Below are 27232 nucleotides of genomic sequence, written 5' to 3' on the forward strand. Positions count from 1 at the left end.
AGTAAACAGTTTCTACACAATAATGGCCATCAAATTACTTTCAATTACACTCAAAGTTAAATTTATCTGAGTCAACATTTAAAGCAGGCGTGGGGAAAATGTAGCTTCCAAACTGCTGCTGGCCAAATCTCTTTTGTGACTTTCTAGGAAAATTAAATTTAAAAAAACCCAAAACTGGTGTCATGGTTTGTTGTCAAGATTCAGTGGGGAGGCACAAAATTCACTAAGGCATAACAGAAACTATTTTAAGTAAAATAATAAGCCTTTTATTAAGTAGTTTTAACTAAAAACTTAGAAAAGTAACCCTAGCTCCATGGCAGCTGCCCATTCCTGATTCAGAGACTTTTTGAAGGAACATACAAATGGGACTTACCACTAGAGGAACTTGATTTCTTATGCTGAAAATTTTCTTCCAGCTCCAGATTGCTATAAAAAGAAGTACAAAAACTGTGTGTGGTTTTTTTTTTTTTTTTAAAAACAGTATCTGATAAAATAGAGAAAAAGACCTAATCATCAATCTACCACATTTTTCCAACTTTGAAAAGTCTTCTGAATTATTTTCTTTCAACTATCCTATTTTTCAGGAAACAGATTGGTATAGTTTTTAAAAGGACAGGTTGCTTACCTGTAACTATATTTCTTCGAGTGGTCATCTGCAAATTCACACAAATGGGATATTCTGCGCCCGCACAGGGCTGTTCGAAACCTTCATAGTAGCGTTTTGGCAGTAGCCCCGTCCACTCTCCAAGTACCTTATTGGTCGGTTTCCGCCTAAACCTTCAGTTCCATGGATGCCAAAGCAGCAGCCCAGGATCAAAGGAGAGGCAGGGCACGACTCTGAGGGGAGGATGGGCAGGATTTGTGTGAATTCGCAGATGACCACTCAAAGAAATACTGTTACAGGTAAGCAACATGTCCTTCTCTGTAGTGTCTGTGAATCACACAAATGGGTTAGACTAAGAAACTTCGATTAGTGGGGGGGGGGGGGGGGTGTGCCATGCCATATAAGAAAGGCACATTGGTCCCAAACAGAATAACCATTTGTAATCTGAACCCAAGGGCATGAACCCCCCCCCCCGAAACCGAAAAGCCAAATGCATTCAAATCCTCTTGAGCAGCTTCAAAATGGCACCCATGTTGGGCCCTTAATAGCCATACAGTGATGCTGACCTACCAGCCAATACTTGGGGAACATACCCCATAAGACTGGAGAGTCAGGGACCAATGAGCATTGAAGCAGGGATGCGAGCCAATCAGTTTGACCCCAGAGAATCAAGGATTGATGAAGATCGAAGTTGGGCTGCCAGCCAATCAGTTTGACCTTGGAAAGTCAGGGACCGACGAGGATTGAAGTCAAGCTGCCAGCCAATTGGTTTGACCCCAGAGAGTCAGGGACTGACGAGGATCAAAGTTGGGCTTGTTAGAAAACAAGAGTTAGGGCTGGGATCGAGAAGTCAATGATCACTCCAAGTAGATTCTTTCCCAATCACCCATTTGTGTTATTCACAGAGACCATAAAGAAGTAGTATATTTTCCCAAAATCTAATTATCCCCTTTTCAAGAAAAAACAAACTGAAGGAGATCGTTCAGCAAATCCTTAAATAGGCTGAGCTCACCACTTAATCCCTTCAGCTTGAAGGTGCAGTGGGTCTTAGCCAAGCGCAATAGCTAGATGAGCGGTTGTTCATATAACTCCTCTCCAGGAGTATGAAGGTACTTAGTGAAATGCAACGTAGATGCCAATGGCCATATAATAACTCCTCCTCAGAAGTACGATGAGCCTTAGCCAGGCACAAGAGCAAGGCGAGTGGCCGTGAAACAGGTTCCCATCAACAGGACAAGTGGCCCTAGCCAAGCAGGGAAGCGAGATGAGCGGCCATTTTATAACTTCACCTCAGAGATGCAAGGGGCCTTTGCCAAGTGCGCCAGTGAGGTGGGCACCACTTAAAAATTCCCCAGAAGGACCAAGGAGCTCTGCCAAGCGCACCAATGAGGCAAGCAGACGTTTTATTAAAAAAAAATTCCTCAGAAAAACAAAGGGCCGTGCAAAGGCGAGGCATGCAGCCGTTGAAACAACTTTACCTCAGAAATTAAATTTGTATTTAAGTACGCAATTCTCCCAGAAATCACAGCACTTTTAAAATATAAATGACGATGTTAAAAAAAATACCACCACAATGCAGATTGATCCTCTCAAATAGAAATTTTAAAGTCTGACAGGAAAAAGAATCTCTGAAAAGTTCCTCTAGATGCTGCTTCTGCAGCAGATAAAAGCAACAGAGGGTTTAGGCAGTAAACCAGCCAATAAGGCAATTGGGGAATGGCCAGGGCTACCGCCATAACACTTCTAATAGCTCTAAGAAGGTTCTGAATGGCTCTGCACAAGTGCAGAATAACCTATTTATGTTATTCGCAGAGACCGCAAAGAAGAAGTATATTTTCTCAAAATCCAATTCTCACCTTTTCAAGAAAAAACAATCTGAAGGAGATCCTTCAGCAAATGCTTTGGAATCTGTCAGAGCGCATTGTTCTTCCCTTCTAAGCGGCTTCAGACTCTTTGTCATATTAGGAGAAACAGCTCCAGATTCCTGCTCCACTGCATGCTATCAATATTGAAGAAACAAGGAGAATAATCACTCAGTAACCAGGCTCCATATCTAGTCTCATACACATCAGAATATGTTGGTTATTTAAGGTGAAGGTTCATTCTAGACCACAGAGAAGGAAATATCCAGTATTGGGTGAAGTCTTAGTGCTGCCCCAGCCAGGCAGAAGTCACACAAGATTGTCAATGACATGAGAGCTGTGTGAAGTCAAATAAACTCTTCTAGAACATGGCCACATAGCCCGAAAAACCCACAAAAAAACCTAAGGACAGCTGTGGCTCCTTCCCCAGATCCTTCCACTGCAAAGCACAGAAAAAAGTGACAATAAAGCCAGAGGAAGATATGATTTGCTGTCTAATGGACAGCCCAATGTTGCTGCACTACAAATAAACCTTCTCACTAAGTACCGTAACTGGCAGAGAATTCTCAGAACATAGAGAAGTAGCCAGCCAGTAATGTTATTTGTCTAAGCGCTCACTTGTTATCAAGGAAGTAAAAAATTCAGTATACCAAAGAATGGTATCTGCCCAAAATATAAATTTGCTCCATAAATTCTCCTGTATAAAATGGGTTACAATATTTTTTGAAAAGGCAGTTTTGAAGTATGGTTTGCTGCAAAAATACACACTTGTAAGCCACCTTCTTGAGGTGTGGGCTTGACATCTTTTCTTTCCAACAGGTGCCAAGAAAAATGCAGAGTGTCTAAATTATGTTGTACCGTGAATACTTATTTTTAATACCCTTTGCTTACCTAAGTTTTATCCTTTCTGTTCTGGGGGGTGAGAAAGAGGGCTAAACTAAGTCCTTGGAATATGAAAGAGAGAATTTAGTTTATGAACTAAAGGAAGGTTCAGGTTGAAGTACTTACTGGATATATAAGACGTTTGCTCATGGTGAAAGCTCCCAATGAAGATATGTCTCTAGCTGGGGGGACTGCAACCAAAGATAACCTAAGTAACAGCCATTTGAGTAGAAGCTTTCTGTGATGTTTAAACGCAGCTGATGTTTGTGTTTTAAGGTTTCCTTTCTGAAATTTATGCAAAACTGGATGCCCTTTGCAAAAAATTGCTTGAGGTGTGGGCAAGAATCTAGAGGTGATTTCCTTAGCTTTGAGCAAGGTTAAGTGCCAACACTTGTCTTTTTAAGGTGTTCAGCATGAGGTCTAATTCAAAGTTTGTAGAAGCTTCAGCAGCTCTGAGATGAGCTGACTTGTGGCTGTCTGATTTATGCCAGCAGTAGTAAAGGAAATGTTTCCACATTGTTTGTACACATAGTGAGTTCAACAGGACAAGAGAAAAGAGAAGTACAGTGCGCCCACGTTATACGCGGCTTCCAGCATATGCTGGAAGCCGCGCCAGAAAGACTTTCCCGTGCCCTGGAAGAAGTAATGGGGTGCGTGCTCATGGTGTGCCAGGCACTCACTGCTGGAACAAGCACCATTAGTTCTAATGGGGCTTCAGTTTACGCGTTTTTTTCCCTTATGCAGTGGCGTCTTGAATGGATCCCTCGCATCAGGGAAGGGTCAACTGTATTAGAAGCCTGTCAAATATGAGTCCCTTTCAAATACCAGGTCCCTAAGTAGAGGCACTCTGGGGCCAGATGAAACAGAAGAGAAAAGATGAGATTGCTTGGGAAGGAACCATGAGCCTTTCATGGACATTTGTGCGAGCTCTGAAAATCATAGCCTGTAAGGATCACGTGCAGTCTCAGTCACTAGGGTTGCACAGTCCTTCTTTAGGCATATCTTTCTTAGCATCCTGAAGATCAGTGGAATCAACTGAAAATCATAACTGGGCCAAGGAATTGTCAGAGTGTTCATTACTCATGTTAAAAATTTCACAAGTATCAGTTAGTTTGTCAGATGTGAACCGGTCTGCCTGAATCTGCCTGAACATTCTTTGCTTGCGTGATGAGGGATCTAGACTTCACTTGCCTAAATTCATGGCAGTCTTAATGAGAAAGGCTGTAGTCTTACAGTTGCCCCTCCTTATTCACGGATTCTGCATCCATGTTTTAATCATCCACAACTTGAAAATATTTTTAAAATTCCAAAAAGCAAATCCTGATTTTGCCATTTTATTAACCCACTGAATATAATGGGACTTGAACAGATTTTGATGTTCACGGTGGGTGGGGTGTCTGCAACCAAATCCCAGCAGATACCAAAGGCCCACTGTACTGAGTTTGCCCTTGATGTTTTTTAAATGGTTATGAACCATCTTGAATTCCGAGTTGGTAGAAGGGCAGGATATAAATAAAACAAAACAACCCCCCCCCCTTTGCCCAGAAGAAGAGAACTTCCTTGCTTTCTGATTAAGCATTTCATCTATTTTCTCTCAATGGCAATTAATGTGCTTGGGTGTCCACTCTTAGATACAACAGCATGTTCAACCCCCAGTGACATATTTGACCATTTCTTATTCAAGGAAGACAAAGGAATTTCCAAATAATGATCTTTTATAACTAGTCACCCTCTAGCAGGCCCTACTGAACTGCCACCAAAGTAAAGTGTAGGGGCTGCTAGCTTCCTTTTCTTGTCAAGAACACTGAGCTTCACAGGGCTTTCAGTCATCAGTGTGGATGGCAGATTTGATGACAAGCATCTCTGGGTATATAGGCTGCCATGATTAAAAAGAGCCTGGAGGAAACTTTCAAAATAGCCCTAGTGTCTTTCAGCCCTTGAACATACCAGAGAATTTCTGGTACTTTTTTTTTTTTTTTGAAACTTAGAAAGCTTAGACTATTTAGGGTCTCTCTTACCCTAATGGCCTGGGTAGCACTGGGACCTAACCCATCCAAGTCTCAGAGGGAGAGAACGGCAGGCCCAGCTGCAGCAGGCCTAGCCCAGAGAGAGAAGAAGGGCCCCCCCTCCAGTCCATCTGCCATCACCATGGCCTCAGAGAGAAAGAATAGCCACTAGACTTGATCCTCTTCCCCACTGCCATTCCCTTCTCCTTTTGTGTCATGTCTTTTTAGATTGTAAGCCTGAGGGCAGGGAATTGTCTAATTAAAAATTTGTAAGCTGCTCTGAGAGCCTTTGTAGCTGAAGAGTGGGGTATAAATATTCCAAATAAATAAAATAAATAAATAACCCATTACTGGATGTTCCCTCCCTACAGTCTGAGAAAGTCTTACTACATAGGAATATGATTAAAATTTACTGCAAGTAAATAACCTACCTGAAACCAAGCTGGATATTACCTGTGCATATGACCTTTGCTCATGTTTTTCTTGCTGCTCTCTCACCACCTTCTCCATCTCCTCAATCTTCCTTTGTAATTCAGCTTTTTTCTGTGCTATAGTCTGTAGTTCTTCTATAGGAAAGGAAAGGTATCATATATTCTTCATAGCAGCAGTACAGTTGGAATCAAGTTTAATTCTAACCCATCTCTTCAGTAATCAGGGGAGAAAGAGACTACATGTTAGAAACAAAGGATACCATTTATAAAATGGCATCTCTATTGCACTCTGGAACAGAACTTAGGCTTGGTACAGACTGGCGCTATGCACCGGCTTGGGGACGAAATTAGGGCTCGGAAGAGCGGAGTGTCTGCACCCTCTGAGTCCTACCGCACTGTCCGGACACAATCTTGGCATGCATGCATGTTCAGACAGTGTCACCACGCAGCTCCAGGGCACTAATGGCACATACCGTATTTTCTGGCATATAAGGCGATGGGGGGTATAAGACGACCCCCCACATCGCCCGCCTGCAGCATCCCTGGCCTGCCCTCAGGGGATCTCGCATCAGCTGGAGGGGGCCTCTCTAGAGGACTGAGAGGATTCTCGGCGGCTGGGCTCCCGCCGCCATTTTTTTTTCAAAGGGCGGCGGCAGGGAGGCGGCTCCAGAGCCGGCCGGGCTGAATAAAAGGGCCAGCCCCTTACTTCTCCGCGCCACTGCCGGGGATCCTCCGCTCCTCCAGCAGCTTCAAAAGTCCTCTGCGGAAGCAGCCGCCGCTGCCTCCGCCACCCAGAATCCTCCGCTCCTCCAGCGGCTTCTGCGGAGGACTTCTGAAGCTGCTGGAGGATCCCCGGCAGCGGCGGCGCGGAGAAGTAAGGGGCTGGCTCTTTGCCTCAGCCCGGCCGGCTCTGAAGCCACTTCCCCGCTGCCGCCTTTTGGAAAAAAATGGCAGCGGCCGAGGATCCTCTCAGGCCTCCAGAGAGGCCCCCTCCTGCCGGCGTGAGTGCCGGCTGGCTGAGAGAGGACCTAGCAAGGACCTCAGAGACAGGGAGGTGGGCCTTGCTATTCTCCTGTCTCTGGGGTATAATTCCAGCGCTTAAGGCAGACTTCAAGAGTCGCCTTATACGCCGGAAAATACGGTATGTGTGGGCAAGGACACACATATACATCACTATATGTTCTTTTCCAACTATTAAACAATTTTCATATTCCACCTCTGATTATTGTTCAGAATAAAAATGGCCCCAAGGTAAACTATGCCACTTATTCAGAAGGACTGTTCTAACAAAAGTTAACAGAAATTGTTGCAAGCTTTGCCTGGTTAAAAAACAAAACAAAACCAACAAGCCTTGTCAGGAGAGAATTCTTTGAAGAGATATGCAATTTTATGATGAAAGCATGGAATTTGCTTGACTTCCAGCATAATCCAGAAGTGCTCTGAATAGATTTCTTTTTAAGCCCACATGACACTGACTATGGCAACCTTTGTAAGATATGAATGCATTTTTGTCTAAAACGTTTCTAATTCTGAGTGACATTAAGCAGTACTGGAGGATTTTTCTATTTTTGCCTACATTTCAAACAGATACCTTCTCTTCTCTTCTTTGCTTTCTTTCTGTAGATTTCAGCTCTGATCTCCTCAAAGGAAAATTCATCCACTCCAGCATAAACCTTCTCTTTACAATACATTGGCTGTTCTTTTTTTTCTTGACCATCTTGCTGGTGGTTTTGCACACGATGTAGTGGATCCTCCTCTTTCATAGGCTTTCTAACACTTAACACACAGTTCATGCTAGGCTCTATTTTACAAGGTGTCCTGAGGAAAAAACACAGGCTGCATGAGTGCTGGTCATTGCCTATAAAGCCCTACATGGATTAGGTCAAGACTATCTGAGAGACTTTTGGCAGACTGCCAAAATAAAGCTGCTTCGGGTCTCTTTGGAGGTATGCTATTTAAATAATGCATGGGTCCTACGAGTCCAGAGGTCGCACCAAAGCCACACTCCATTCCTAAGCACTGGAGTGCAGCTTTGGTGCAGCTTCCAGATTCTTAGGATGCATGTATCATTTAAACAGCATACCTCCAAAGAGACCCGAAGCAGCTTTATTTTGGCAGTCTGTAACAGACCTGTATCTCCCCATGCAAACCTGCTAGAGCCCTAAGATTTTCAGGCGAAGGCTTTCTCTTGGTCCCACCACCATCCCAGGCTCGCTTGGTGAGGACAAGGGAGAGTGCCTTCATGGTGGCTGCTCCCTTCCTCTGGAGCTTCCTTCCACAGGAAGCTAGACGGACCCCCTCCATGCCTGCCTTTCTCCCACGGAAGCCGCTGGAGGAGTGGAGGATCCCGGGTGGTGGAGGCAGCGGCGGCTGCTTCCGCAGAGGACTTTTGAAGCCGCTGGAGGAGCGAAGGATCCCCGGCAGCGCCACGGAGAAGTAAGGGACCGGCTCTGGAGCAGCTTCCCCGCCGCCGCCTTTTGGAAAAAAAATGGCGGCGAGAGCCCAGCCTCCAAGAATCCTCTCAGGCCTCCAGAGAGACCCCCTCCAGCTGGCGTGAGACCCCTTGAGGGCAGACCAGGGATGCTGCCGGCAGGTGACGTGGAGGGTCGTCTTATACCCCCCCGTCGCCTTATACGCCGGAAAATACGGTACTTTCAGGCTTGTTTATCCAAGATACTTTTGGCCACTGTAGTGAAGGGCCAAGATACGGGGGCAGAGTCACAAGGGAATGTATGGGTCTTGAATCTAAGACCATCTTTATCATATCTCTGGAACTCCAACATGTGGGGGGGGGGGGGGGGACTTCTGCCAGCAAGAATACTAGGAGTGAAAGATTTAACATTCATGGAATCTTCTGCAAGCATACCATAGGTCTCTACTGAAAGATGCACCTCAACTTAACAGTGCTTTTGTGTTTGGTTGAAGACACTACTTCTGTTTTCTACCAGCAGAGTACTTTACATTGCACCACATCCAGCTTTATATTGGCATTACAGCTCCAGAACCTGCGTTCAAAAGGGTCTAGAGTTTGGTATTTGAAACTTTTAATTACTAGCATTTTCCATTCCAAAAACAAATTGTATTTTAAACAGACATGCCTCTTAATCATGCTACAAGATTGAAGCAGCACACCTGAAAGTCATGAAAAAAAATGGTCACATCTAGTCCGGCACACACTGCAGTATACAGTTATCACACTTGGATTTTTACTTTATATATTAGTTAGTAACTGAAGCAAAATTTATGATCAGTTCTTAACTATTTCAGGTCAAAATGATGTTTTCAGATTATGTATCATACTTAAAGACTGTAACAAATCCTGGCATTTGTTTCTTTGTCTAAGTGTTGTTAGAGCATCTTAGCTTCTTTGAATTTCTAGTCACTGCTCTAAGAAGAAAAAACATTTTCCCCAAGCATTTTTCTATACTTATTACTTTAGCCATGATCTGTTATACAAAACCTCAGAAGGACAGATCCCTCAGCCACACATTTTGAAAAAAAAAAAAAACAACTACCAGGACATCTATTGCCACAACAGATTTTGGAAGGTCGCTTTTCTTCATGATCAAGTAAGAAACACAGATCAAGGCATAAAACTTACATGGCTTGTTGCTGAGCTGATTCATCAACATATGGGGTGAAGCTGGGGACCATAGCAGGAGCAGAAAGAGCAGAATCCATGTTGCTCTGAGGACACTAAAAAGAAAACCTACATCAGTATCTTAGTGTCACTTTCACGCCTTGCTTGTCCTTTGGGTTTTCCATCAGCCAGCCCATGTCAGAGATGGCAACTTTTGGCCCTTCAGATGATTCTGAATTGCAGCTTCCATCAGTATCACCTCCAAATAGGGTTGACAGGAGATACTGAAAACAACAACTAGACAGTTAGAATTGCCCCCACTTCCTGATTTACAGAATGGTCCACCACTATCCTGCTAATGAATCTGTTTCTTAGAATAGCTAGATACAAAACCATGGCTTGTAACTGCACTGGAGGGTAGTGAAACATCTTCTTTGGTTAGTTACAGCAAGTTGAAACAAAAATATATAGAAAACAGTCTCTTTTCAGAAGCAATGCAGAATCAGTTACTCTGATATTAATGGCTTAATTTCAGCCATTCTATCCTAACATTCGGGTATACTTTACACTAGTCCTTCTTAAGCTATCTGATGTGGGGAAGGGCAAATTTTTCCCCCAGTGTGCCAGGGAACAGTACTACATTTGTGCAAATTGACAATAATTGTTTCTTCCTTTCCTGGAAGCTCTCTAAGAATTGGCAGCAGATGGCTTAGAGATTATGTACTGGTCTATAGACTACTACTTTGAATAGCATTCCCTTACAGTACATTTTTGCACACAAAACAGGGTACAGAATATGCTTCTTGATCATGAAATTTGGAAAGAATTAGATATCCCATATCAGAGAACTAAGGAGTGGAAAGGCAGGCACTGCACACTATTTAACCATGTAAGAAGTGGGTCCAGCCCCAGAGGGGAAAACCTCCCAGAAAGAACCATGCTAGAAGAGAGAGATATGCTTCATCTGGATCCTGTGGTACTAATTTGTTTTTTTCAGCAATTGTAAAATAGGTCAAGTGCACGAAGAGAAGATAGCAATTTTCATTTGCTAATCATCAGTTATTTCTTCCCATAATTGCATGCAATGGTGCTATTATCCCTAAGGAAAAAAGGAGATTTATGTTAATCTGATGACTGAACATTTTAGGGAGTTTATGCTTGCAAAGGTACTGCAAGAGCAATTGGAATGTCAGGTCATTAACCAGAAATTGTTCAGGACAAGCACTATGAAATTCTGCAGTCTAAAAACTATCAAGAGGAAAGAAGCTATACTTTATATTAAGCCTAACTCCCCTAAGGATGCTCTGAATTCCCTATATTCTATGAAAACTTTCATGTTTAAGAAATGAAGATGCTCCTACATGGACACCTCATGTTTCAACTGCAGTAAACAGATGTGCTATTTATCCTTACCCTGCCCATGTTCCAAGGCCCAGGTTTCAATTCATTCTCCTTGGCTTTTACAGGTGGAGGTGCAACCCATGGCTGTGGTACAAGTGCTGGAAGCTCAGGTTTAGAAGTTACAACTCTGTTTTCATCAAATACTGCAAATGTTGGGCGATTTGATGCCTGTTGAGATGGAGTCTGCAGTCTCTGCCCTTGGCTTGGAACTTGAAAAACATTGTTGCAAAGTTAAAAATTTACCACTTGCACACAAGACTAATTGCTTTCTAAATAGCAAGACCCAACTTACACTTTATAGCATTTCCTATACGGCTGACTGGGGCTTTCACTGTTTTCTTTCCTCTTCCCTTCAGTTCTGCCAATGTGGTTCTTTGGGGTTCAGATGCAAGACCTCCCACCGGCTCTTCCACACTAGTATCTTCCTCTAGAGCCTCGAAAGTCTGCCGAGACACACGAGCCTGGAACTGCCTAACCATAAAAACAATATCTGCTATGTACAATATGTTATCGCCTTTTCAAATTCTCACAAATCCTCTGGCTTAGACCCAGAGACATTTTAATGTGAGTAGAAAAGTATTTCTACTTGCCAGTTGAGAGTTTTAAGAGCTATTTCAGGGTGGGCCACACCTGCCTTGTTCTGGGTTAATTGGCATTTGAGCCACACTTTCAGAGAATTCATAATTCTGGTGAATGGGCATTATAAGGACTTGTTTTAAGAGAATTAGAACACAGATTAAAGTTAAAATAAAGTCAGTGAGAGAACTGGAAAAGGAAACAGTTTGTAACAAGTGAAGAACTGTACATAATGTAACCATACAATTTGCTAACCTATTATAAAAAGATATAAAGTTTATATTTCTTCTTGTTTACAGAAGAGTGGCTTGAATGAATTTATAACCAAAAATATCATAAGCAGGCAACCAAAATAATTAAACACATATAAAGTAAGGATATTGGGAGCCAGTCACTAAGTCACTTATTGAGAAAGTGCACAGTGAGCCCTCACCATACACAGGCTTCTCTTCAGCGGCTTTCAGCATGTGCTGAAGCTGTGGTACAATGTTATTAATGGCACATGCGCTGCACTTTCCCTCTACCCTGGTACCGGCCAAAAGAAAAAAGAAGAAAAAGAAAGTCACACTCTCTCATCCTGAGAGGAAGGCAAAGGCAAACTCTCTCTGGACAAATCTTGCCAAGAAAAGCCCATGACAAGTGTGCCCTAAGTCAGAAATGACATCAAGGCATACAACATCATCAACAACAACAACAGAGGAGGGGCAGTGGCATGGCAGAAATGGCGAGAGAAGGAAGGTGGTGTAGTGGTGGCAGAGAGAGGAGGAAGGAGGAGCAGGAGAGAGGGCCGCACTTGGCTGTCCTGCAGGATCCGAATTGATCCGATAGCTTACTATCACTAGCAGAGATTTGGATTATTGCGGTTCTTTAAAAAACAACTGCTAAGGTATCTGGTGCCAAATGCACCAATTTAAGTGGGTTTTTCAGGCCCCCCCTCCAAATGCACCAATTGCAGTCAGAACTTCACAGAAATATACCTGCTCTACACCAGTTTATTTCCATAATGTGAATGAGCCATCTTTCTGAGAGCCACCTTGGGAGAAAGATGGCATACAAATGAAATAAATAAATACCATATTTTCTGGCATATAAGACGACCCCCAACTTTTCCAGTTAAAAATATAGAGTTTGGGATATACTTGCTGTATAAGACTACCGCTCTTCCAATGCACATCAAATAAAAATTTTAAAAACATGAGATTTGATTTCAATATGGTAATTTTATTCGCAATGTTTATGACATGCAGGTACTTAGCAGGAAAACTTGTTTTATACAAAGCCTGTTTAGATTGGTCAGCTCTCCCTGCCTGACCAGCCCTCCCTGTCTCCAAGAATACCAGAGCGGTATTGCAAACACAGCTTTTTTTTCCATACCCCGGGCGTCCTGGATGCCTGCAGCTTGCTCCGCTTTTCACTTACACCTTCCCAGTGAGGCGCCCCTCACCTTATCATCAGGACTACGTTAAGTCACTTCTTTCCATGAATCCTGGTGAGTCGCCACATACGGTGGGGATGCAGCCGCAGCCATTCTGAGCTCCCCCCACCATATGCGGCAACAGCAGATTCTCCAGTCCAGCTTGGAGGTTTCAGCACTGCCCTATAAGACAACACCTGGCATATAAGATGACCCCTGACTTTTGAGAAGATTTTCCTGGGTTAAAAAGTAGTCTTACACGCCAGAAAATACAGTAAATGGTTTTTACAAAACAAATTGTTGAAATCAGAATTCTATAATTCAGCATCAGGCTCCAGTTGATGGATGTCAGGACTGTTACACAAAAACTAAGTAAATCAAACTGCATGCCATGTGATACCTGTGATGAGACAGTAGTTTATCCAAAGGCTCAGCTTTGCAGAGGACTCCATCCTGGAAAATCAAGTCAGCTTTCTTGTAATTTCCTCTTGCCTCAAGCTCCTCTGCCCAAGTAATATAGAGTTGTGCCAGTGATGTGCCTATACCCTGGCTGTGAAGATAGCTGTATAGGTCCAGAGGTTCACTGCAACAGTTCCCCTGTGGAAAACAAGAGAATGAAGGCTGTCATGCCCAAAGGAGAGGACCAAATCACACTTTAAGGAGAAATTCAAAAATTCAGTAATCTCTAGCAACGACAGCTCTTACCTTAAAAAAAGAAGAAACACAAGATTCTGAAATCCAGTTACTGCAATTTGCAGTTATTGCAAAAAAAAAACCCACTGCATCACTTTCCCTTTCAAAAAAGTAATGCTCAATGTTCTACAACAAAGACTTTTACTGGATATACTATTAATTACTAAAGGCAGGATTGTCCATGCCACCATCAGGGACGTAGCTAGGATTTTGGGAAGGGAGGTCCAGACTAAGTACAACCATTATAATGGGGCTTGGGCACAGCAGCATGGCAGCACACACCATTCATTGTATCTAATGGAAGGGGGGTCTAGACCCCCCCCCCCGGCTACGTCCCTGCCACCATATTCCAAATTTCTATGTATGGCTGTGAAAGATGGACAATTACGAAAGCTGATAGGAAGAAAATCAACTCATATGAAATATGGTGCTGGAGAAGAGTTCTCCAGATAATATGGAGTGCTTAAATGGTAAATCAAACTTGAGCTCTTCCAAGAAGCCAAGATGACTAAACTGAGACTGTTTTACTTTGGCCACATCATGAGAAGACATGATTCCCTGGAAAAGACAATAAGGCAGAAGGCAGTTCGAATGGAAAGACTACATTCCAAATGCACAGACTTAGTCAAGGAAGCCAAGACCATGAACTTGCAAGACCTAAGCAGGACTGTTGATAATAGGGTGACCTGGAGTTCTCTCATTCATACAGTCACCATAAGTTGAAGTCAATTTGATTGCAGTTAAAAACAAATGCAAATGGTGAAATCCTGTTAGAAATGAACTGATTCTAAAAAGTAAATACAGTGGATCCTTGTTATACACTGGGGTTTGGTTCCCAGATCCCTTGTGTATAACAAAATCCATGGATGCTCAAGTCCCATTAAATATTATGGCGGGGTACAAACCGCCGCTTTGCGGCGGTCTGCCGCCACCGCCGGTAGATCCGTGGGGGAGCCGGAGCCTTCAGACGGCGCGGCTCCCGCGCGGACCGAAAAAGAAGCTCCAAAATGGAGCTTCTTTTTCAGTCGCGTTTGTGACGTAGCGAGGCGCCAGGGGCGCACTCACTACGTCATAAAGGCTGCGACACGTACGGACGCTCAGCGTCCGATACGTAAAGATGGCGGCGCCCATGTGGAAGGGGCGCCGCCATCTTGTACGTATAGGATACGTACTAGGGTTAGGGGGTGCGGAAGCACCGCCCCTTCCTAACCCTAGTACGTATCCTATACGTACTAAATGGCGGTATGTATCCCGCCAATGACATAGCAAAATGGTGTCCCTTACAAAAAATGGAAAATCAAGGTTTGATATTTGAAATTTCTATTTTTTTGGAACATTTTCAAACTGCGGATGCTTGAATCCGTGTATAAAAATCCATGTATAAGAAGGGCCAACTGTATATCTTAATAGCTGGATGATTGAGAGAAAAAAATGAACCATCTCTGAAGGTGAGAGATTAGAATTTAGTTCCAACACCTTTGCATTTTTCTATTATATTAATTACTTCTACAGACATTGCTATAGAAAATCTGGCTTTCTAATTTACTTTTAATTCACACTATATTTTCATTGTCTGATGACAGAAATGGAAACAAATTTACCTAGAGCAAGTGCTCTAAAAAAAATGCAGGCAGGCATGGCCCCTGAGAAAAGTTGAACAATAAGTACAGTAATCATGGTTCGATTATCATGTTGATGTTAATGACAAGTGGTTATATAACCTTCCTGAACAAGGTTTAGGGCTTAGAAAGCTGAAATATGGGCCTCTACTGAAAAACAAAACATGCTACAACTCACAAATTTTAGCCAAAGACTGAGGTAGCGGGGGTCTTGGTAGTATCTCTGCTGTTCATTCAGTGCTTTAACAGCTCTCTCCAACACAGCTGAGAGGTTGCTCTCTTTACCACCTTGAGGAAAGGTTTGCTCAGTCCATTTGATATATCTGTAGATATAAAATCAATTATGAACTCAAGAAAAAGCAACCTAATGTTAAGAAAAAGAATTAGCCATTTAAAAAAGTAAAGCTTACCTATCCCAGACATCCAAGGGATCATCTCCACAGTAAAATCGAATTTCAGATTCAAATTCCCTGAAATTAAAGGCAAAAAATATCTAGTATCTGAACAAATGTCTAAGTAAATATCTGAACACCATGTAGAAAAATGCATAACTTTTTTTCTGAACATAATTTTAAGTTTAAGATTGGATTTTTGCCAGTTTAGACAGTAGAATTTATACACAGTATGTGATTGGCATCCTATGATTATTTAAAAAAATGAGTTTGCCAAATAGTACACTGCCAATCACATAGTGTGTATAAATTCTGCTGTCTAAACTGGCAAAAATCCAATCTTAAACTTAAAATTATGTTCAGAAAAAAAGTTATCACACAGAATTCATAGCCCAGTGGCTATGCTATAAAACAGCAATGGGGAACCATGTCCCTCTAGATGCTTCTAGGACTCCAACTTGTTGGCTCTCCAATGGCCATTGGTAGTCCTACACTGTCTGAAAGCCACAGGTTTCCCATACCTGCTACCATTCATTCACTCAGAACCTTCAGTTAAAATAGATGGGCTAGGAATCTTCTGAAGGCCTTATAAAGCCTCTACCTCCTGGAGGAACTAATACTGACTAAAAGAAACCATTTCCATACAACCAAAAGGATATGCTGATATATGATCACACACCATGTTTAAAATATCGTACCTCTGTTCTACAGTTACATTGGAGCTTCAACCTCAAGAAGAAAATAATTTTTTTTCTGTGCATCTCTCTATGGCAAATGAAATTGCTGGAAACACATTTTTAGTGAAGTTTAAGTGCCAGTGTCCATGCATTTAAATATTTGTGCAAAAAAGATCATGGAGGACCAGGCTAGTCAAGTGTCCACAGATGTTTATGTATGTATATAGACCATCCAGGCCTAAATACACTAAAGACACCAGGTCCCATCTGATCTTGGAACCTAAGCAAGGTCAAGCTTGATTAGTACTTGGATGGAAGACCAGAAACAAATACAAGGTGCTGTAGTCTATATTTCAGGGGAAGGAACTGGCAAAACCACCTCTCAGGATTCCTTGCCTAAGGAAACCCTATGAAATTCATTGGGTCGCCACAGGTCAACAAATGACTTGAAGGAGCATACACACATAGATCAGTCACATCTCACATTAATGATGCAGACAATAACAACTCTCAGTAATTGTATTTGTGCAAATCATGGTTCAGCCTCTGCACCAGGAAGGCAACCTGTGGCTCTCTAGGTATCTTGGATTACAGCTCCTATAATCTCTAGCCATTAGCCATATTATCTGGGGATGACAGAAGCTATAGTCCAAAACATCTAATGGGTCTTTAAGGAACATGTAGAGATGAACCATAACATACTCACCTTTTTTGCTGCTGGATGGCAGTGTGGGTGGAAACATCTTGCTGAGCTAGAGCTTCCTGCAAAGTAGCCATCACTCGTCCTTGCCTCAGAGGCTGCACGTTCTCCTTGCTGAGCTCCCACTCATTCTCATCCAGAGACATGGTAGCCAATCTTTTAGGCTTTCTCACAACACACAGACATCAGCACAAGTGTGTTCCACTCTTGGACTGTAACATGCATTAGAGATGAGGAAAGATTAAGTTGCATGTGTAGAATATAGGCAATCAGGAAACTGCAGCCTGTGGGCCAGATGCATTCCTAACTTGTTTTTTGGCAGCTCCCAAGTCACAAATTGACCACACACACAAAAAAGAAGCCCCCAAAAGCTCAGATACCACTTGTGGAGGCACTGAGGGAAGGGCAGATTATAACCCCACCCTCAAAAAAGCCAAATCCGGGATATGCAATTTAAAGTGACCTCTGTGACTGAAAATTAGATGGTGCAGTCTATTCTGCGACAAGAATGGGTTCTCACCATCCACCCTCTTCCATAACCAAGTGATGAAATAATATTTCCTGTTGCAACCGGTGAAAAATAACAACAACAACAACAATAATAATAATGTAAAATAACAATATGATAATTTTTCCTGTTGCAATGGGTGAGAAATTAAAATAATAATAATGAAAACAATGTATAATACTTAAAACAATAATAATAGTTCATAATAAAAATAAAAACAATAATTTTCCTGTTGCAACCAGTAAGAAGTTAGAATATAATAATAATAATAATAATAATGTGAAATAATAATAATAATATTTCCTGTTGCAACTAGTGAATTATTATTATTCATAATTATTTTTCCTGTCGCAATGGGGGAGAAATTAAAATAATAATAATAATGTAAAATAATTAAAACAACAATAATAGTTAATAATTAAAATTTAAAGATATTTTTTCCTGTTGCAATCAGCGAGAAGTTAAAATAATAATAATAATAATAATAATAATAATAATGTAAAATAGTAGTAATAATAATAACTTTCCTGTCCCAGCCGGTGAGAAATTAAAATAATATTTAATAATAACAACAACAACAACAACATTACAGTATTTCATTCCATTGAAAACTGAGGGGAAGAAGAGTTACACATTCTTTGGTCTCCTTACTGCTTTGAATAAAAGGTCTTTATTGCTGTCCCCAGTTCGAGGGAAAGCAAAGAGGAGGAGGCTGAGGAGGGCTGGGGCCAAAGGGAAGCCCCCCAGAACCAGCCTCGCCTTCACTCACCTGATCCACAGGTTCAGCTTCTTCTAACGCAACCCTCCGACCCTGTTCAAATTGCAACCGCCGCCTGAGCGTGAGCGCTGCCTCCGTCTTATTGGCCAACTCCTGCCTCGGCCGCCTCTGATTGGATGGCAGGAAGGGTCGAGGCCCAGGAGCGCAGCGTTGCATGATGGGAGCTGTAGTTTGTCACCTTCAGCGCTTTAGCTTTGAGTGTGTGAGAAGTACATTGGGCAGGCCCTTCTTTTCCAGGCCATGTCCTAACAACAACAACAATAATAATTGTTGTTATTATTATTATTATTATTATTGTGGGATATCCTACTTTTTTTAAAATTGAATTTCCTTCATTTTGTGGTGGTGCCTCAATCTGGCAAGGGATGGACACAAAAGTTAACTCAGGGTCCCAAGCACACTGCCCTGGCTCAGTGCTACTAGGAAATCCTGGGAATTGTAGTCTATTGTGGCCTAAGAGCTCTCTGACGGAGAAGGCTAAATGTCTCACAAAACTACAGCTCCCAGGATTCCCTAGCATTGAGCCAGGGCAGTTAAAGCGGTCTCAAACTAGTTTACTTCTGCAGTGTGTTTTGGACCTCAGAAAAAAACTTTATCCTCCCATTGTAAGAAACGCAGGCAATTCTAGCCCTATTTTGTGGGAGGCTACAAGGCACTTTCAGGGAGATTACAACCAGTTCCTTGAGGAGCCTCTACTGGTGGTTGTGGTTGTTGTTGTTGTTGTTGTTGTTGTTGTGTGCTTTCAAGTCATTTCAGACTTATGGGGACCCTAAGGCAAAGCTGTCATGGGTTTTTCTTGTCAGTTTTCTTCAGAGGAGGTTTGCCATTGCCTTCCCCTGAGGCTGAGAGAGTGTGACTTGCCCAAGGTCACCCAGTGGGTTTCCATGGCCAAACTGGGCATTGAACCCTGTTCTCCAGAATCACAGTCCATTACTCAAACTACTAAGACAATCTGGCTGGAGATACACCTAGGTGCTGTGTAATGTAAAATGGGTGCCAGCATGGTGTAGTGGTTTGAGCCTTGGACTACAACTCTGAGGACTAGGCTTCGAATTCCCACTCATCCATGAAAACCCACTGGGTCCCCATGGGCAAGTCACACTCTCTCAGCCTCAGAGGAAGGTCATGGGCTCATGGCAAAACATCTCTGAACAAATTAGTATTATTTTAGAGATATTTTAATCATGTAATGTTGTTGTTTTAGATTGTACGCTGCTTGGCAGGTTTTTATTCTTTTCCCCCCCTCCTTATTATATTTGACCCTGACAATGTAAAGTGCTGTGTGCAGACTTTACAGTGCTCTATAAATAAATTGTAATAATAATAATAGTAATAATAATAATAGATCACAACAAGAAAATGCCCATGATAGGTCTGGAATGACTTGAAGGTGCAGAACAATAACAGCAACAAAAATGTGAAACACACTGATTATAGCCATTTTCAGATTGTTTTACTTTAATTGGAGACGAAAAGCTCATAGAATCGTAGAGTTAGAAGAGAGCAAAAAGGCCATCTAGTCCAACGCCATTCTGCCATGCAGGAACTCTCAATCAAAGCATCCCCGACAGATGGCCATCCAGCCTCTATTTAAAGACCTCTAAGGAAGGAGGCTCCACTACACTCCGAGGAAGTGTGTTCCACTGTCAAACAGCCCTTACTGTCAGGAAGTTCCTCCTAATGTTGAGGTGGAATCTCTTATCCTGTAGCATGCACCTCAGAGACTACCACTGCACTGAATAGTGTTCATCACCTCAAAGTAAAAACTTGCAACCTCCTGGGGCAAATCTGTGTTTTGCGTATGAGAGCAATTGTTGTACAGGGCCATCCGTTTGGGATTGAGAGGACAGTGCCAAAGGAGTAGAAAAGGGTAGTTCAAAGTTTACAAAGGGACTTGTTGTATTTTGTGTCTTCATGTCATTTCTGACTTAGGGCGATCCCAAAGTGACTCAGGGAGCTGAGTATATTTAGCCTAGAAAAGAAAAGGTTAAGAGGGGATATGATAGCCCTATTTAAATATTTGAAGAAATGTCATGCCGAGGATGGAGCAAGCTTGTTTTCTGCTGCACCAGAGACTAGAACACAGAGCAATGGATGCAAGCTACAGGAAAAGAGATTCCAGCTCAACATTAGGAGGAACTTCCTGACAGTAAGAGCTGTTCAACAGTGGAACACACTTCCTTGGAGAGTGATGGAGTCTCTTTCTTTGGAGGTCTTTAAACAGAGGCTGAATGGCCATCTGTTGGGGATGCTTTGATTGTGAGTTCCTGCATGGCAGGGGGTTGGACTGGATGGCCCTTGCTGTCTCTTCCAATTCTATGATTCTAAAGCAAATATTTCACCAGTTTTTTCTTGACAAGATTTGTTCAGAGGGGATTTGCCTTTGCCTTCCTCCGAGGCTGAGAGAGAGTGACTTGCCCAAGGTCACTCAATGGGTTTTGATGGCTCAGCAGGGATTAGAACCCTGGTCTCTCTGAGTCTTAGCCCAATGCTCAAACCTTGCTGCTTCAAAAGAGGATACAACAAGGGAAAGGGATGCCTGGGCATTAGCTTGTGGGAGACAGGATGGAAGGTCTGTCAGCATCTCCGGCCCAGCTCAGTCGACTAGCCTGTAACTACACAAAGCGCCATATGTGTTGGTAAACCAGGACAATCACAGACTGGAGGGTCTAAGAAATGCCCTGATTTTAGCCACAAATCCCAGATTCCTGCTTTGCTCCAGGCTGCATTTTGTCAGAGACTGAAAAACTCCCCTCCCTTCTTTCAATTAAAATAAAAGACAGGTGATCATAGTCTTCTTAACATCAGGGGAGGAGGAAAAGGGAGCCAGGGAGGAGGTAGAGATAGCTTCCAGCAGTCATGGATGGGGAGTGAGGTTGGACTTTATCAGACAAGGGAAATTGGAAGTATAATCCAATGGCAATCCGAACACAATCATGGGGCTTAATGTTATTGCGTGATAGACTACCACACGCAATTTTGGCCAATGGGAAGTCAGTCCGAACGCAATCATGGGGTTTCACGTTATTGCGTGAGTGGTGATCACACACAATGTCGGGCAATGGCAAGCTATTTTCGGGCAATGGGAAGTCAGTTCAAAAGCAATTCAAATTCACGTAAATTTGCTGAACTAGCGAATTCACGTAGATGCGTTCTGGCCCCACTTTCTTTTCATTCAAAATTAAGAGAAATTCCTCCCATGTGATAAACTCCGTTGAGATACACTTTCACCTTCTCTCCTCTTCTGTTTGTTATAACGCTTCAGAGAGAGAAAGAGAGAAGGGGTTAAAGATTAAGACAGTTGAGACAGGAAGGGGGGGAGGAAGAAGGAGGGAAAAAAATAAGAGTAAGAAAAAAAGAGGTGTAAATATAAAATATCCACTTCTTTGCACAATATAAGCAAATACTGTATATTGTGTTGTCTCCAGTTCAGATGCCTTAATTTGTGGGATGGTGGTTGGGATTTTGGAAGAGAAATAAGAAGCCAGGGATGGGGAGTGGGATCGGTGAGAGGCATGCAGGGACTAAAGATGGTGGAGGGAGACAACCCTGAAAATACTTAAGACTTAAGAGAGGGAGGTAGAGACAAGAAGGGGGGAAATTCTTCTGGATCTGGTCTGGCTTCTGGCTCCTCATATTGTGTGCCTCTCTCCAGAATGACAAATGTATAAATACACCACAATCCTAAATAGGTCTGCTCAGAAGAAAAATTCATTGGGTTTGCTTGGACTAGCCTCAGAGGATGGCAATGACAACCTCTGCTCTGAAGAAACTTACCAAGAAAACCCTATGACAGGTTAGTCTTAGGGATTTGGATGTCTCTGTTTCAAGTCCAGCATTTTTAACATTGGCCTGTACTAACTTTTAAAATGGTACAAATGTTAAACATAGTGAAAGAAAAAAATGCAACCATTAATGTAATGAATTTGCATAATTAGAATGTAAATTAGAATGATTTGCATAATTAGAATATTTTCATAATATGCATATTAGGTGCCTGGATTTTAAGAAGTGGAATATGGCAACCCTACCAACCCAAAATGTATACTTGAAAAATGGGTGCATGAGTACTGATGTGTACAAATTCCCCAGTTGTGGTTAACCCAGGCCTTGAGGATAGAGATTAATATCTACTTTAGGAGATAAATTATTATTCTGTTGTTGTTGCCATTCTTGTATGTCTCCAAGTCATTTCTGACATACAGCATGGTTTTCTTGGCAAGTTTGTTCAGAATGGGTTTACCTTTGCGTTCTTCTGAGTCTATGAGAATGTGACTTACCCAAGGTCATGGGGAGGAGGGTTCTGTGGTTGAGTGGGGATTTGAACCCTGGTATCTTGGAGTCCTATTCACCATTCATAGAATCACAGAGTTGGAAGAGACCCCAAGGACACGCTCCAGTTTCTCAACATCTTTTTTGAATTGTGGTGCCCAGAACTGGACACAGTATTCCAGGTGAGGGTTCATCAAAGCAGAATACAGTGGCACTATTACTTCCCTTGATCTAGACACTATACTTCTATTGATGCAGCCTAAAATCGCATTGGCCTTTTTCGCTGCCGCATTGCAGTGTTGACTTATGTTAACTGTATGGACTCCTGGATCCCTTTCACACATAGTCTCCTTAAGCCAGGTGTTAGGAAGTCTCTCAATTAGGGAAATTTTTAATTAGTTCAAATTGCTGAGAGGGGACCCTAACAATGCCCTTTGCCAAGACCGTGTCCCGTGGTGTATACGAAAGGTCACCAGGGAATCCCTCAAGAGATGATGCGGATACCAACTATGTCCTGTTAAATTTCTGAAGTTTATTAAAGCAGAAACACACATACAGCAAAGGGTCTCTCTCTCTCTCTCTCTCTCTCTCTCTCTCTCTCTCTCTCTCTCACACACACACACACACATACAACTGATGGAAAACAAAGGGGTGAATTTGGGAGATAAGTTGAGAGAAAGGCACCACTACGGGAAATACGTTACCATAGAAGTCTACTCCGGGTAGGTTTGGATGAATGGAGATTCACGGCTGCCAGAACCTGAGGAAAGATGGCCAAGGGAGCTAAGATCAGAGTTCAAACTGGCGTAGACTACTCTGTAATCTGGTAATAGCACACTGAGGGTCCAAAGCCCTAGGGTTTTATAGGCTGAATCTAGCCTGTAGCGATGAAAATAAAGCTCAAGACAAAGGGCTTGTTTACCTGGGCTTTGTTAAGCCAAGGAGAGAAGAAGTTGCAACAATGTGACTAAAAATTTTTTAAAAATATTTATATTTCCCGCTTCTCCCTTGGGATTGACTAGGTCTGGACACAATCAGGTGGGCAAACAGATCAATGGCTGGGTCGTTAAGCTGATCATCGGCCCATCAGGTGTGAGGCCAAGGTTACTGCCTTACTGTTGGAAGCAGTGGCCATTCTTGTTTGGTAACTCCCAAACTTCCTGTGGCGATTTTCTATGTATTATTTCTAGGGATCCTGCCTCCTCCCATGCAAGCTGACTATGGTGGGTTACAAACCGCCATATAGTACGCGATGAGCGCGTACTAGGGTTAGGAAGGGGCGGTGCTTCCACACACTCCTAACCCTAGTATGCGCTCCGCGTGCACAAAATGGCGACAGCCGTTCCACATAGCCGCCGCCATCTTGACGTAGTGGATACGCTGTGTCCGCACGTCGCGCCCCGGAAATGATGCTGCGAGTGCGTGACTAGTGCCTTGCGGTGTCTCTTCTGGGGCCTGAGAAGGAGCGCTATTTCCGCGCTCCTTCTCTGCAGCGTCCGAGAGCCGCATGGTTTAAAGGCTGCGGCTCCCGGACACTGCAAGCGAAGGCGGAGCCAGACTGCCACTTTTCGGCGGTCTGTAACCCCCGTATGTGTCCTCCTTGCTTTTGGGTTAATGACGGCTCCTCTAGGAGGTCAGTTTGGGGTCAGCGTGAAGTCCACTTATTCCAAAATTTTATTAAAACCCATTCTTGGTAACACAGGTGTCCCTCATCCTATATCCATGCATTTAATTTTTCTGCCCTAAGTGCAGTACCTTACATTTTTCCATGTTGGGTTTCATTTTGTTAGCTTTGAGGTTATTTTGAATTTTGATCCTGCCCTCTAGGGTATTAGCTACACCTCCTAATTTTGTGTTGTCTACAAATTTAATAATCATGCCCGCTATTCTTTCATCCAAGTCATTGATAAAGATATTGAATAGCACTGGGCCCAGGATAGAACCTTGTGGAACCCCACAGTGTCACAGGATTCTGTCCTGAGCCCAGTGCTATTCAACCACTATGCCATCCTGCTATTATGACAATTAATATGAAAAAGAGTAATTTAGATCATATGTGTCTGTGGGGAACTAATTAAACATATCCATTCAATTTTCACATTGTGCAACATTTTGAACCTGCTGTAGTTGCTGAGCCACTTTGGTATAATGGTTTCAATGCTGGATTAGAACTTTTGGAGACCAAGGTTCAGTTCCCTTCCCCACTATCCATAGAAAACCACTGGGTGACCTTGGGCCACACTCTCTCAGCCTTAGAGGAAGGTAAGAGCAAACCTCCTCTGAATAAATAAAATAATAAAATATTAAAAATTATAACCCGCTTTTCTGTAAAAATAAAGCAGCTAACAGTTAAAACATCCCCACACAATATTACATCAGTTTAACAACAACCCCCCTTAAAAAAGGATTAAACATATTACAGTTAAAAATTAGATTTTTTAAAATATCTAATTAGTAGTAAACAGAACATGAGCAGAGCATGTCAGCACAACTGCTGGGGTCCAACAACCACTGTCAGCAACTCCAACGAGTCCTGGGGTTAAATCAGACCCTTGTAGCAGAGCTGGCAATTTCCAGAAGCTGAAGCGTGGCTCCAAAGTCCAATTGGGATGACAGCAACTGGATGTCTTCCAGGAACTGCAGCAATGCAGGAACCTCTGGGGACACACAGCAAACCAATGCTGTAGCTTCTTCTGATAAACCACCAGAGAAACAAAGTCCCCAAAGTGCTCTTTATTCACAGTGCTATAATACAAAACCAGATCTCTAAAACTCCAAAACATACCAATCCAACTCCTACTTCAAACCCACAAGCTATCCCTTGCAACCCCTGTGTTTATATAGTCTCCAGACCATGTGGTCTCCCAAACCCAGTGAGTTCAGGTATGTAACCATGTCATGTGTCTCCTGTGCAGTCCAGACACATGTTTCATCATCCATGGCTACGTGCACTTGGGTAGTGAAGTGTCCTTGAGCCAATGAGCTTCAGCTGTGCTGATCAGCCTTGTCACTCTGCTGAATGCTCATGGCCAAACACACACACATCAAGCATTTCCCTGTGTGCTGTGTTTTAACCCTTCAAATCCCTGACAGAGCGGTAGTATAACACCTGGTGTGAGGGAGTAATCATTCTGTGGCTGAGCAGTTTTATTCAGTAAAGGCCTGCTGGAAGAGATCCGTTTTGACAGCTTTTAAAAAGCTGTCTAAGCTAGTAATTTGATGGATCTTATCCTGCAGGCTGTTCCATAGTCTGAGAGCGGTGGCAGAAAAGGTCTTCTGGGAGGTTGCAGTTAGTCTGGTCTTTAAAGGCTGCAAAGAGGACCTGTGTGTGCGGATGCATTAGAATCATAGAATATGGAAGTAGGCGATTTGTCAAATAGGTTGAACCCTTGCCGTGTATGGTTTTAAAAGTAATAACCAACACCTTGTACTACGCCCAGAAACTAATAGGCAGCTAGTGAAGTGATTTTAGGATAGGCGTTATCTGGTCACTCCTAGATTTTCCGGTGACCAGCCTGGCTGCCGTGTTTTGTACTAGTTGGGGTTTCCAGACTAGGCACAAGGGTAGTCCCCATGTAGAGCTTATTACAGAAATCGAGTCGTGAAGTTACCAGTGCATGTACTACAGTTTCAAGGTCCTTTACTTCCAGGAAGGGATGCAGCTGGCGTATCAGCCAAAGCTGATAACAGGCACTCCTGACCATCACATTTACCTGATTTGTCATCTGAAGCAACAGATCAAGAAGCATTATTCTTTAAGTACCTCAATTTTATCTGGATTCAAGTTTGTTTTTCCTCATCCAGTCCATTACCGTTTCAAGACACTGAGTGAGAGGAGAAGTGCCATTTGTCATCAAAACTGCTGACCGAGACATGAAGAAATATATTTGGGTGTCATCAGTGTACTGATAACACCGCACCCCATATCTAGGGATGATTTTTCCCAGGTGTTTCTTGCATCTTGCAAGAAAACCCTACGTATCTGGAGGCACATGACAACAGCAAATTTGGAATAAATGGCCCAAAGTGCAATTGGTTTGGGAGGCATGTGTGTCTGTGCTCTTTCCTTTAGCCAAGCAAAGCAGCTGTACCTTGAGGAGCTGCTTAAGTTACGTTTTTGGACACTTTTTTTCTTATGCCAGACCTCCTTTTCATTGGCTTCAGAAAAGTAGCACCTTGGTGTCAGTGAACAGAAGATGACAAAGCCTAAGTGTTACCTAATTGGTTCCAAGATTGACTTTGACAGGAGAATTAATTAATTAACTAAAGGGAGCAGTGAGATGGCTTTATGTAACTTTAAATGCTGGGATCTTTTGCCTTTGTATACTGAGTCAAAACACTAGATCTACAGAGTGCAAGGGTTCAAATGTAGTTTTATTGATATAGCAAAGGGGTTGCAACATTCAGACAAAAGCATTCACTCACACTTATGTAAGAGCTAATGAAATAAAGATACATGCAACTGGATAGACAAGTTACGGGTTAGGGTAATATTTACTTGAATCTCAATGTCAGAAATCCAAATCAGAGGAAAAATTGCCGGGAAGATGGATTCAGATTGCTGCCTGGAAAGTGGCTAGCAATCTGAGGAGCCTAGAATGAATTCAGACAGTATGACTGACTGGCTTCACCCAAAACTGACTACAAAGAGAAAGACAGCTCCTCCTTATACCTTTTAGCTTTGGAGGCAGATTCTTGGGAACCTTGGAAGTAGAATTTTCTATGGGAGGAAAGAGCAGAACCCTGGACCCAGCAGGGCAATAAAATGTAGCAATCCTAAACTAAGGGCCGAAAGAGACAGCCCTGACTTGATGCCATCCCTTTGAATGCTTGGTTA

General features: G+C 42.7%; 1 protein-coding gene across 2 annotated transcripts in view; it reads right to left on the reverse strand.

The window, feature by feature from the left end:
• BUB1B (BUB1 mitotic checkpoint serine/threonine kinase B) overlaps positions 1-18197 on the reverse strand; it is a 41065-nt gene extending 22868 nt beyond the window's left edge. Inside the window, exons 1-12 of one of the 2 annotated variants that reach the window (XM_089521967.1) lie at positions 18115-18197; positions 16844-17049; positions 15479-15538; positions 15247-15391; positions 13157-13353; positions 11059-11237; positions 10779-10975; positions 9387-9481; positions 7377-7603; positions 5808-5920; positions 2461-2603; positions 374-426 (exon numbers count right to left, since the gene is read on the reverse strand). In XM_089521967.1, coding sequence (XP_089378093.1) covers positions 374-426; positions 2461-2603; positions 5808-5920; positions 7377-7603; positions 9387-9481; positions 10779-10975; positions 11059-11237; positions 13157-13353; positions 15247-15391; positions 15479-15538; positions 16844-16983 — 1549 coding nt within the window. In that variant the 5' untranslated portion in view covers positions 16984-17049; positions 18115-18197. Of the gene's footprint in view, positions 1-373; positions 427-2460; positions 2604-5807; positions 5921-7376; positions 7604-9386; positions 9482-10778; positions 10976-11058; positions 11238-13156; positions 13354-15246; positions 15392-15478; positions 15539-16843; positions 17050-17996; positions 18091-18114 lie in introns of those variants that run through there. The other variant, XM_089521968.1, reaches the window with a different exon arrangement.
• Between the last annotated feature and the right edge of the window lie 9035 nt (positions 18198-27232).

The sequence above is a fragment of the Sceloporus occidentalis genome, unplaced genomic scaffold (genome assembly GCF_023333645.1).
Source record: "Sceloporus occidentalis isolate IW3139 unplaced genomic scaffold, rSceOcc1.0.p SCAF_4, whole genome shotgun sequence".
Taxonomy (NCBI): domain Eukaryota; kingdom Metazoa; phylum Chordata; class Lepidosauria; order Squamata; family Phrynosomatidae; genus Sceloporus; species Sceloporus occidentalis.